The sequence below is a fragment of the Humulus lupulus genome, chromosome 4, assembly GCF_963169125.1.
Source record: "Humulus lupulus chromosome 4, drHumLupu1.1, whole genome shotgun sequence".
In the NCBI taxonomy this organism is placed as follows: Eukaryota; Viridiplantae; Streptophyta; class Magnoliopsida; order Rosales; family Cannabaceae; genus Humulus; species Humulus lupulus.
In genome coordinates, this window is record NC_084796.1 from 13,946,282 (window position 1) to 13,960,010 (window position 13,729).

The 13,729-nt window shown below is 29.1% G+C and overlaps 1 protein-coding gene across 2 annotated transcripts; it reads right to left on the bottom strand.

The window, feature by feature from the left end:
• Positions 1-2,256: 2,256 nt before the first annotated feature.
• On the bottom strand, positions 2,257-8,496 carry LOC133830005 (protein MICRORCHIDIA 7-like). Of its 2 annotated transcripts, none has more exons than XM_062259882.1 (20): positions 8,103-8,496; positions 7,560-7,634; positions 7,423-7,457; positions 7,247-7,325; positions 7,033-7,125; positions 6,862-6,946; positions 6,209-6,284; positions 5,725-5,853; positions 5,403-5,501; positions 5,211-5,312; positions 4,952-5,113; positions 4,768-4,863; positions 4,309-4,360; positions 4,116-4,227; positions 3,971-4,035; positions 3,540-3,892; positions 3,244-3,344; positions 3,053-3,140; positions 2,831-2,933; positions 2,257-2,726 (listed from the first exon to the last, which is right to left on the bottom strand). In XM_062259882.1, exons 1-20 carry the CDS (start codon positions 8,455-8,457, stop codon positions 2,659-2,661), a joined length of 2,328 nt encoding a protein of 775 aa, XP_062115866.1. In that variant the 5' UTR covers positions 8,458-8,496; the 3' UTR covers positions 2,257-2,658. The 2 variants fall into 2 exon arrangements, with proteins under 2 accessions (XP_062115866.1, XP_062115867.1); XM_062259883.1 differs by having other exon boundaries at positions 2,257-2,747.
• Positions 8,497-13,729: the final 5,233 nt, after the last annotated feature.

A 13,729-nucleotide genomic window follows, 5' to 3' on the forward strand; every position in this document is an offset into this window, starting at 1 on the left:
TTAGAATATAAGTAAAATATTTTGTACTAAATTAAAAATAGAATTGTGGGTTTTTTTTATATGTTTTAAGACCATGAAAAAATTATTTATTAACTGATTCATTTAATTAAAATATTATGTTTTAGAGGAAATTAATTTTTATTATAAATTATAATATTATTAACACTATACCTGAAATTCAAATAGTAAGGTTATATTTGAATGATAGAGTAGAGGACCATGACCTCAATAATTGTGACATTGGGTCCCTATAGAAATTGTGAAAAGATTCACTTGTCCCATCAAATCAATCCATGTGCAGAAGGGGTTCGCATCACTATTTTATAAATACAATATTATAATATGACAAATATGTGTTGTATTATCTTTTTATTTATTTTTTAAATAAAAAAATATTTCATCATTTTTCATTTACACGCACCACGAAATCCCGCTGCCAAAAAAAAAAATATTTATTATTTATAACATCAACGGTCACATTTTCCCAAGAAGAAAACGTGTTTTACCTTGTGGAGGGAATATTTGAGAGGTTTAGAATTTTTTTTTGGGAAATTTCAGAGACTACATAAAAAATAATACATCCTCATATTCTCTCAATTTTTTTGAAATTGTTAGGCAAGAAAATTGAAAAATGAGGAGCCCAAATACTAATGATGAAATGTATGTGTTCATAGGTGGAGGGGATTCAGAGAGTTATTCTGGGTTCGACAATGGCGATGATGAGTTTGATGATCCAATACTCTCGAATCCTTGTGAAAAATGCAGCCCATCAATTGAAGGGATCAACGAATCCAACAACATTCGACACAAAATCATCAAATTGGTAAAAGGAGTGGTAGAAAAATATAATGCTGTAGCAAACGAGATGACCACCTTATCAGCAGCCATTCAGGAGATGGAGAGGAAGTTGGACACACTCGCTCGTATTGTAGAGGCTATCAATAATACACTGGAAGGGTGATACCTGTACTCAGGTAGTTCCACTTATATTCCTTCAATTAGATGTCTTTCTACTTTATTTTTTAATGGTCAAGCACCTTCGATGTTATGTTTGTAATTTTATTTTGAATTGTTGTATTCTAAACTGTTGTTATGTTTTTTTAATGTACCGTGTGACATTCAAAATGCATAATATTTTTAATTGATGTCTGATATTTATGTTATTTTGTTGAAGATTGAAGTGAGAGGAAATTAATCGATAAATGGGGCAGAATAAGTTATTATGTTCTAAACATAGAAAGGAAATTAATACCCGTTTATGAGGGTAGTGTGTTAATCAATGTCTAACTAGTTGTTTCAAACCTAAAACAAATATTAAACATAACCCTAACCGCGTGAAGGATTTGACTATTTAACATAACACGTAATTAAATTAATATAGAAAAAGCTACAAAGACCAATAATTCAAGACGAAAGTGGGTAGTCCAATGTTACATTTGAAGTGACATTTCAAATAATTTAAAATAATTGAATTTTTTAAAAGATTTCTTATACTCGAAGCGACAATTCAAGGAGGGTAGTTGTATAATTATTTGTCCTTTATAGGGTGGGATCCGGTGTGGCGTTTTATAGTGGGCATTTTTACATTTTTTTTATATATTTATTTGTTGTGGGAGGGTACAAGTGAATGAGTTGGGAAGGGAACTTGATAACTTTTATAACTTGATATTATATGTGCTTACTTAGAAATTAACTTGTTTGTAAATATGGACGAATTAAGATAATAAAATCTCACACTTTAAATTCCCCTCTCTAAATTGGTGTTGTATTATAAAGATGGATTGGAGGGGTCGACTAGTTGTCAAAATTTTAAATGTGATTATCTACTCGTATCAGTGGTTGAGTTTCAATGTATGCATGCCCTGTAATCAAAATGAGTTGACATGTGTTGGTAATAATTACAATGAGTTGACATGTGTTTTGAATTATTTTCATTTTCTGGAAAAACTTACCTACTCTAAAACTTTGATAATCTGCAATATCACATTTTTTTTCCCAAATGAGGTAAGACCTATAAATGAAACATTCATTAGCAATGAACCATTGTTTTAATTAGAGAAATCTCTAAAAAAAAAAAAAAAAACGAACAAGACAATTGTTTTAATATTGAACCAATAAACCATTATTGCATTGAAAATTGTCCAAACTAGACAAAGTACATAAGAGATTTCAGAGTCCAAATACATATATATATATATATATATATATTTATAATAAGACAAAGTATATATAGAAAAGACAAGGTACATAAGAGAATAGAAGAGAAAATTGATTTTTTCATTTGAAGTATATTAAATTTTATTTTTATTTTAGTATGTACGGTCATTTATAAAAAAATAATTGGCAAAACAGCCAGCTAAAACAAATGAACTTCTAGCTCCTCATATTTCACTCTGGTCTCCCTCTCCTCATTTTGTACAGTCATTTATCCAGAGAAAATAATGGTCAAAAGTACTAAAACCTAAAGACATAATTACCAACTATACAGCTAGTGATCCTATCTCCCTATGATTAGATTAGTCTTCACATAGGAATGGAAAGCCATCCATAAACAAAACTGAATTCCACGATTGGAATCCCCAGTGCAGTAACCCATAACCAACAGAATCTTGAGCCAAAAGTTAGCAATGTCGTATGTACATGGCTATCACTACGTTCTCAATGTTCTACTTTTCGATTAAAAGACGCCTTCACCATTTCCAGCAGCTTTACCTTGCAAGCAACTCCTGAATAGTATTAGATGCATCCTATAAAAATTAGTGATTATTGTTATGATGAATATCATAGAAGGAGAATAATGCCGGGTGAAACATTAAGTCAATTGACATACCTGCAACTTCCTCATCTTTCCCTTTCATCTGAGACAATATGAAATCGATAAGGCTTTCTTTTTCCTTATTCAACTCATCGATTTTTTGTTGCGATGCTTCCAGCTGATCAGAAATAAAAACAGTGATTACGAAAACAAGTATAATAGTGCAGTTTATCATGTTCGTTCTAACAAATGATCATATAAATCATTAACCAAGTTTCTAAAAGAATAGTCTCATACCTGACTCTCTAGAGACGTGCACCTGTCCCTTTCATACTGCAAATCCTGCAGTACTTCACCTAAAACATCTCCTTCGATTCTATCCAGTCTAAAAAGGTGAACAAAATGAGTGATCAAGCGAGAGAAAGGAAATAAGATGCACACAAATAAAACATCTTGATATAATAGCAGTTTATAAAGTCGAGTATTACTGGTCTTTTAATTCAGCATTTTCTTTCCTCAACTGCTCCAGAATGAGGGACTCTGACTCTGAATCTGAAGAAGAATGTCTCCTACGACCAACAGAACTTTTCTGGAAAATATACGAAAGCCTTTAGTCAAGCCATGTTAGCGTATAAACGCTAGCATCATTCATGCAGACATATAAATTAAGTTATGCAGCCATTAAGAAAGGTAGAGTTGTTGCATCTTTATATCTAATATCATAAACAAAAAAGAGAAACTAGTCACAGGTCATTCTTATACCAATTATTGGAAGAACTCTTACCTTAGGCAAATTCACTGGAGTAAATTGAACATTTCTTCCACTTGAAGCACAATCTTTTCGAGTCACAGGTGGACTCAAACTGCCAAATGTTCTCTCAGGTGGGATTGCCTTATTATTATTGCCACTAGTGTACTTCTCACGCACGGGAGTGTACATGATATCATCACTATTGTCGCTGATTTGCTCAGTAGGAGGAAAGGCTGATGATTTCAAATTACTTGCTCCTTTACCTGTTCCTTTCTGATTAGAGTGGGAATGTATCTTTTCTGAAACTGAGGCCGGGCTTGTATCACTTATGTTATCACTTTTCCTTTTCATGGGAAGAGTATTCATGGTAGAATCAGGAGTCTTTTCTGCAAAATTACAAAATTGTGTAAAATAAAATTGCAAAAATTGAAAAAATAAATCAAACAAAAGCTTTAGTGTGATACCTCTATCAAAACCATTAGTCTGCATTCGATTAGAGTGGTAGCCAATTTTATGGCAATTACAAGACCTATACGTAATAAAAAAAAATTACAACCTCAAATATATAATTACAAAATAAAAGGTTATAAGCAATAAGAATATTCTAACCAATAGTTCTTTTGCATTTGTACAAGGCGTGCCTCAAGTCTTGAAAGAACTGTTGTACGCTCAAATCCCTGCTTATCATGAGCTGGTTCAACAAAGTTGGCTTCCAATACACCTGTCAGCAAAAATTAAAAAATTAGAAATTGGACTAGAAATAATCAATAATAAAATTTTGGGTCTTGATCAGAAATGACACCTATAACTCCACGACCCGCACTTCCTGCAGCATTCCAAAGCCTCCAAAAGGGCTGCAAATCAAACATAAAATACATCATCAGCTAAAACTTCTACACATTAAAAAAATGTTTTGAAAACATTAATCCTTAGTCATTTTGCTCCAACCAGGCACACTATAAAATTGCACTTGTTTAAGACTGTTATAACCTCGACAAGCAACAACATAACCTTTTATAACAGCCAAACATGTAGTATATTGACAATTATTCACATATCATAGCAAAAAACCTTATAGAATTAAAGTATTAAAGAAAAGTACCAGAAAATTAACAGAACAACAGAAAAGGTCTTGTCTATATAAAGGAAGACAAAAGAAACTAGTAAAATGGAGAGTGAGGAGCATTATTGTTATCATAAACTGTCTTGATATTTTGAAGTTAGTATATATAAAACATAAAAAAAATTAATGTACAAGTACCTTAATCAGTCTGTTCTTGTGATAGACATTAAATCCTTGGACATCGATATGATGTTTAGCATCCTTTACAAACCCAATGGTGACATCAGCAATCATCTAATCACATCAATAGCCTGTAATTAGGAACAACACAGAATATATGGAAAACGAAAACTAAACAGATTTTCTACTCATAAAAGATTACATTGACATCTTTTGAGATCCCCTCAGCACCAGGTTGCGGCCTGTATTTAATCTTCTCAGATAACATCATATCATTCACAATATTATGATGCTCAACATCTTTTCCACGAAGAATAATTCGAAAGCTAGGAGGAAGCCTTAAGTACAATATTGATGCATAACTCTGTATTTAAAACAAAATTAATTAAAAATCAAATAGTAAGAGCACAGGATGATGAATCACCAATAAACACCAAATGAAACTAAATTTGTGACCATACCCTCAATGAGTGTCGATAAGTCAAGAAGTGCCGGGAATTGGGGTACTGTTTAGCCATCTGTATACTCTTCTCATCTCGATTGACCCCTCTAATTTGAATATCCTGAATAATAAAAATAAAATAAAATCAATTTTATAGAAAGAACTATGTTTGACGAAAGATAGAATTGAGAATAGAAATCTTGAGGCATACATGTGGGTCATAATCAAAATCAAGCTCTAACTGCCCTTGATCATCCTCCCAAAGGTTGTATATGTATATTCGCGATCCATTACCTTTTATCATAGAGAACTGAAAGTAGGCAAAGCAATAAAGTCAATGAATGTACATGACAAATAATATCTGAAGAAAGTAAGAAATATTGTGAGTAATGACAAATTTTTTTATCTTACAATGCTTTCTTTCTACTAGTATTGTTTCATATCCTAATTTATCATACTTCACAATCACCAAAAGACAAGCACTGCACTTATACTTGAGTTGTATAATTTAATTTACAGTTTGCTGAAAATACCTTTTTAAGAAGCTCCCCTTCACTACAGAATGGAGACCATTGAACAATGGTCTCTAAATTTTTGTTCCAATCGCTAAGAGAAGATCGCACCATCTTGCTCCATCCATCTCCTTCCATTTCATAATCAAGCTATACATTTAATTCAAGCAACAAAATACAGTTAGAAACATATAATCCAAGTGTACATACTATACATGTGGACAATGGAAAAAGAAAAAAACAAGAACCAACATTTGAATCTAGTGCCATATTCAATAATCTAAAAGTGACAATGTAAACTAAGAGAAGAAAAGTTGAGGCGAAGAGAAAGGAGAGGCAATTTACAGAATCAATAATTTACCTTACCAAAATGCAGTTGCTGTAATGATTAAGATATATATATTTTTTTAAATCTAAAGTAAAATAAAAACTTTAACATTTGCAAATTTCATCAAAAATAATAAATAGATGTAGTTCATGAGAGGGAATAATTAAATGTTATTACCATGGGAACTACAATATCTTCCTTCCCTGTGCTCCTCAAAAATGTGTAAGATAAAAGACCAACGCTCTTTGTGACGCTGAAAGCAATTTTGCCAAGTCTTAATTAGTAACCGATAGATAGAAAACAAAGCACTAGATACATAGATTTCAGAAAACAATATCAAAAAAAAATTATTGATTCATTCTAGACTTTAGAAAAATGCCCAAACCGCATCAGATAAAAAAAACTAGATGTCCATTTATTAGTTCACCTTGATCACAAATACAAGGTCAAGTACTGCCCACAATTTTCAAAAGGGCACTAAAAATTGAGAACATGTAGACTTTGATCTGAAATATTCACACCCTTTTTAATTTTACGGGACAAGAAAATTTTTCATTTGAGTATTTGTTTACAAGAAAAATACAAATATAGCTTAATCCAAAAATAAATAAATAAAAAAAATTCTGTACACATAACACAAGTTGATTACAGTTTGCTAATCGACCACAGTAATCTAGGATTAAATCATTAAACTAAGCTTCGTGAATGGAAGAAAAAAAAAAGATAAACAATATGAAAGAATGTTAAAATGAGCTACAATCCATTACTAAATAAAAAACATGTAAAAACTGGAGTTCAAGAATAAGCATAAATGAAGAAAAACAAAAAACCTTTTTCCAGAATTTCCCTGGCAACGAGAAAACACAATGACATCTGCACCAAGCCTCATTGTACTAGTTTTAAAACCATTTCCATCTGCAACAAAGACAATGCAAAATCCATCTTTAAATAGGAAGAAGAAAAAAGAAACACAAAATTGTTTGTCAAAGACCAGTTTCTACATTGTCCAATGGTGTTGGCTAATTTGCTTTTCTCAGAATACCCCAATGACATGCAATGCCGCATCTTATCTGGATTCATCCCACCACCATTATCTGCAAAAGAAAATCAAATTGATACTTCTTAGATATCATAAGTTTTGAAGATAAACAACACAACATTACAATTACATTACCCAAATAATGTAAAAGGAAACAAAGTCAAAGAAATAGTTACCTTCGATTAGCAACATTCTGCTCCCATCTTTCTTATTAGTAAGCATATCAATATTTGCATATGTAGCACCACTGCAGACCTGATATTGAGATAATCTTTGCTTCAGAATACTTAAATCTAGGGGGTCGGGGGGAAGTGTATTCTTGTAAAAATCTCAGCAAATATAAAAGAAATACCTCATCCAATGCATTATCCAATAGCTCAGCAAAAGCTGCAGAAAATTGCAAGTACATAAAATTGGTATAAGAGTCAAAGCAAATGGCATAGTTAAAGAGTCACAGAAAATGCCGTAGTTGAATGCACTTTTACTTACCTCCAAGAGCCCACTTATGACTGGTTGCATTTGAATGAAGAAACTTTGGATGAACCCTGACGTGATCCATGCCACCTACAAAACAACAGCAGTCAAAAATCTTAAAAGGCACCAAAAGTGAGCAAGGAAACATGAGTAGAAGAACGTGTTTCTTCTTGTTTCACAGCAATTCGCAGAGACAATGCCCAATAATAAAAGACTCTTCTACACTCAAGACTACAGCTAGCATTACTTCACCACTCAAAAGGAAAAAAAATTAAAAAAACAGAGTGCAGAATAAGGGTAAGCAAACATTTTATAGAACTATTCCGGCTCAAAAACCACATGCAAAAACAATTTTATTCCATGGCAGTCCAACAAATGTAGATATGGAATCATTAGATACCTAAATTTCCTAAGTAAGAAAGTAAATATACGAATATTTAAAATAAGTCTAATTGCATGAATATAATTTTTTTATTTTCAAATAATAAAAAAAGGTATATTTTACAGGTCCATAGCGAAAGAAAAAAGAAAAAAAAACTAAAGGTTAAATAAAATTACCAGCAGAAGAAGTCCAATCACTAGAAGGAGCGAACTCATAATCTCCTGCTTTCCAAAACTGCTTACAACCCTGAGACGCAACCTTCAAATTCGATTCCGACCGATCAACGATCACTTCTGGCTCCGGTAACAATAACGGCAGAGAAGGATAAAGAAGCCCGGCCACCGGTAAAGCAAGCTCGCTCATCCTTATGATCTTAGAGAAATTACCATCAATCTCCCCCTCGTCCGAATCCGAATCGCTATCGATGACTACGGGAGACGAGGGAGAAGGCTTTTTTACAACGGTGCCGGCACCGTTTGGTAAACATTCTTCTCCGGCTGGAATGTGAATGGGTTCTTCCTTCACTTCCATAAGGCCAAACAAAAAATAAAAGGTTCTTAAGAGTATGAAGAATTTTGAATCTTGATTTAAGAATATAATTCTAAAAAAATTTAAAAGTAAAAGGTTCTTTTTATAGTGTACATCTATCCTATTTTAGTTCGATTGCGTGCGTAGTCAAACAAAATCTTTGCCTTTTCGACTTACATATATAAACATTTATTTTATTTTATAAATTTTGAAAATATATTTAAATAATTTAAAATCAAATAAATAATTAAAATAAGGGATAATATAGGAATATTAAAAATTTAAACACACACCCATAATATTAAATTATGCAATTATTGTAAAAAAAGGATATTGATTGATAATTATCAAAAAATAAAAAATATCAAATTTATATTTTGATAAAATACAAAATACAAAATAAACATTTGCTCTTAAGAAATAGAAAATTAATCATGTGTTTTAACAAGTCTCACCTATTTCATACAGCTAGATTACTAAATTCATCTTCAAAACTTTTTTTTTAAAATTAATTCATTTTCAAATCTTAATTAATTAAGTTTGAGATAATATATCATTCAAATTATAAATATTATATATAAATATATGGATGTCTATAATAATGAAGAATCATTAAGTTACCCAAAGTAAAATATCATAATTAATTTTTGATTGTATTCAGAGTAGTTACCCGATTTTCTAAGAGCTTATTTATTTGTATAAATAGGGGTTATTCCTCCATTAAAATAAAACATACAAGAGTTTCACATTCTCTTTATATCTCTGTTATTCTGTCTATTTATTTATTTCTTTATATTTTATATTTCTGTAATTTTAATAGTTTTATAACACGTTATTAGCATGACTCTCTAACTATTATTATTTGTAGGTTCAAATTCTTATCATGAATCTCTAGTCATAATCATTCGTTAAATTTGAAGTAGATGACTCAATCTTCAACCACCATCTTGTGTTGATAACAAAATTCATTATCAAGCCTCTAGTCATCATAGTTTATTGAGGAAAAATATTTTATTGCGAATGTATGTTTATATGATTACCATACTATATATATATTGATCATAAAAAAATGTATATGTGAGTTGTTATTTTACCATTGTGATAGTATTAGATGGTTTAATGTCTTGCTATCATAAATGTGATTATATTCATATGTATGTGTTCTTACTATCTCACATATTTAATATTGATTTCTCTATAGTATTTATTTTATAGTTATTTACAAATGATTACATTAGAATTTATAAAGTTCCATGTCTATGACATATTGAAAGAAGAAAAAATTATAGATTCTTGAGATAAGATCTTTTATATATCCTGAAGATTATACAAAAGTGATATTATTCATTAAGATATATAATTGTTAACGAGTTGTGATATTTTAGCGAAATTCCCTAAAGTGAATATTTCACATATTTGTCAATTATATGAAATTTATTAACACAATTAAAAAACATTGAAATGTATTATGATTGATACAATTGGTGACTGATTTTTTCAAGTCCCAAAAGTTTTAAGAAAATTGCATCAAAATATTAAAATATGAAATAATGATAAACAAAATTGAAAAATAAATATGAAGATAATAAAATAATTCAGGTGTAACTACCTTTGATATTGACTTTGATGTGTGTTTATTGTACAATAAATAAGTTAACATGTATATTAATTTTGTTGTACATTTAAATATTATTCCCTGAAGAGAATGATAGAAAGTAAATTTCATTTTAAAGAGTATTGACATTATTAGTCATGTTTTTATATATGCAATATTTCTTGCCAGAAGCAAGAATGGTCTTTTCAATGTTATTCCTTGAAGTGAATGATTCATTACTTATGTCAATTATTCATTGCACATTCCTAGAAGTGAATATCTAATTATTAGTATTATAGTGAATTTTGTCATTGATCAAAATGTAATATAATTACATTCCTCAAAGTGATATAAAGTCACAAAGATTATTTGAAAATGTTCTTGATGAAACCTTAACACAATATATTTCTAGCTAAAATTAAACATATTTTATGTACCAGTTGTACAATTTCTATATAATTGTGAATGTGGCAAAAAAAAAAGACTTATAATATGTACCGGTTGTACATTTAATTATATAATATATCAAGTCATAACAATAAGGAATGATTTATTTCATTAATAAATTTGACCACTTGTTAGAAAGAAATGAGAAAGAAAAATAAGTGATATATTCATATTATGATTATATCTATTTAGCTACAACAAACATGATTATTATCATTGTGTATTAACTTGAATGAATGATAAGTTTATATTTGAAAAATAATTGTGCTTTTAAGCAAGCACACCATTGGATAGATGAAATTGTTCAATATAATGTTGTTGAACAAAATATATTACAAAAATCAAATGGAGAAATCTAATTTTTGAAGAATCAATGCTATTATATATTTTGAAGGATATTAAAATTATTTCATTCTCTAGTATATAAACAAAAATGAAATTTTAATAGCGATTATATATATGTTGAAAATTTTAGTGAAATACAAAGTATTATGAATCTGAAGTTCATTAATTGAATGATCAATTAAATGCAATGAAATGTATAAATTTTCCTAAATATATACGAAGAACCAGTAGATTTCTTTTATTATTAATTCTTTTTTGGTACTCAAGAAAATATGTATATATATTTTGCATATAGGAAGTGAAAATAAACTTGAATATCTTGCATTTTTAAAAGAAAAAAAATATATATTTCAACTAGTTTTCAAATGATATGTTTATAAATATTTTAACTTATCCAGTTTTATTGTTAATTTCTTTACTTCATATATATCATTTATAAAAGTGTCACTCATTAGAATGTTAGTGCATTCATTTCTTAAATTTTTCATAATTATTTATAAGTTGAAATTATATTTTTTCTAAAAATTATTTTGCTATATAGTTATATTTTTCTTTTGTCCAAGATGTATGAAAAAAGTTATATTATTTTGATAATGAGTATTTAATTATATTCACTTTGCATTATTGAATCATTGTTGGATTTTTATTGCATAATTTCTTATCGATGTGATAAGGTCGTATGATCATGAACTTACAAGAATTATAAGCTCGTATATTTTCAACTATACATATATATATGACTCATTCTTGAAGATGAAATATGTTCGTAATTGTGATTTATTGAACCTGAAGTTCAATGACCCAATAATATATATGAGTTTGAACAAATATTTATTTATTGTGATATATTGAAATCCCTATAAGTTGTATTAATTTCTTAAATATTCTCTCGATCAGGGGGAGAGAAATGCAGTTGGATCGATGAATATTTTGAAAAGTGATCCTTGCACAAAATAAGAACTAGAAGTTCAAAATGATAAAATCATACATATATGTATGCCAACTGCAAATCAATATTATTTAAATTGAGTCGGAATGAGTCTAATAACACTAGAAGCGTAAGTGAACAAAGAAGAAATTATGAAAACAAATATTCATTTGGCTTGTCCTGAAGATGTTGTAAGTAAGAGACACTCATGAAAATAATTAATGTTATAAAGTATTGATAATTTGAACATTAAATAAAAATGGTGCTCTTGAAGAGACTCCTTAAAGATGTTATAGACATAACAAAGCTGATAATAATTAAAGCCCTTGAAGTGGTTATATAGGTACCTATAAATAATATACATGTTTGACAAATATGTTGACAATAATGAGATCCCTTTAAGTTATGTCAATATGGGAGGAAATTATCATATTATGAATTATTGTCGACAATACAAAATATTTGCATATGCAATAAACTAATATGCGATAGCAAGAATCATGATAATAAATGGGTCGAGAATTATCGATGTATATATAATTTTGGCCAAAATTATTTGATGCAATCCAGGTAGTATAAATTTACTCATAAAAAGTGAAGTAACACTTGTAGGGGCACGAATAAATATTTGTACAAGAAAAGGTAATTCTAATGATAATTTTGTATATTTGTACACAAATGAATTATTGTACAAAATTTGCATAGACAAGAGAATGATTAAATAAAGACATATACATATTGTTATGAGAAAATATAATCAAGATTTGATTATAGCATGGAGTATATATGTTTTATGAGAATTGATATGTGTCATATAAACGTTGCAATACAAATTATTTATTTGGAGCTCCTAGTATTATGAGAATTTAAAATATGTATTATCGGAAAAATTCCAGAAAGAATTTAACATGTCTTATGAGATATAAATTCAAAGTCGTGCGCATTATACAATAAAGATCTTTATCTGAATTAAAGACATGTAGATGACTAATTATTTGAAATTACAAGTATGATTGTCTATGCAATGTGAATTCATAAATAATACGTTGTAAAAGGCTCTTAAAGAGCTCATGATTATTTTATAAACTATTGAAGAAGGATTTCTTATTTCATCTTGTAGATTGGGAATTATTAAATATATTCTTTGTTTATAGATTAAATTATGAGTAGAGAAGTTCTAAAGAACTTCGTATGCATAAAGAATCATAGTGTATTTGATCACTTGATGTAGAAATTAAAGAACATGTAACGATAATGCAAGGAATATATGGTCCCGAAATACCATCTTTATTGCAAATGAAAATTGATATTATCAAAGATATTCATTCATGTGATCATATTTAAATTTCAAATTTTGGATTGGACATAGTCATAGATAATGAATATCCACAAATATGATGCATATTATAACATTGTTGATATGATATGATAATGAACAAGGTTATATACATGATTGATTAAATATGTTGGATAAATATTCATATTCCATTATACACATATGCTCTAGAAAAGTTATAGTAAATATGTGATCTTAAATAATTTATGGTGATTTATAATTACAATGAAAATCCTATGAGATATTTGATCACGAAAGTTACAATAGATATATGCATGAGGGGAAGATATATACGTGTTGCACTCTTTTTCCCTTAGTTCAGGTTTTGTCCCACTGGGTTTTCCTGATAAGGTTTTTAACGAGGCAACTTTAAATCATGTTGAGATACTTGCAATTCATGAGGCAATGGAAAAATGTGTGATTGAGATCAACAAAACAACATATTTGAGGAATATGTTGATTATCACCCGATAAAGAAATACCAACAATTCTCTATAAAAATAATGATGTATATACTGCTCAACTAAAATGATAATACCGTAAAGGAGATAGATTTAAATACATTTCATCGTAGTTATTCTTCACACATGATCTTCAAAAGAATGGTGATTTGATGTTCATCAAA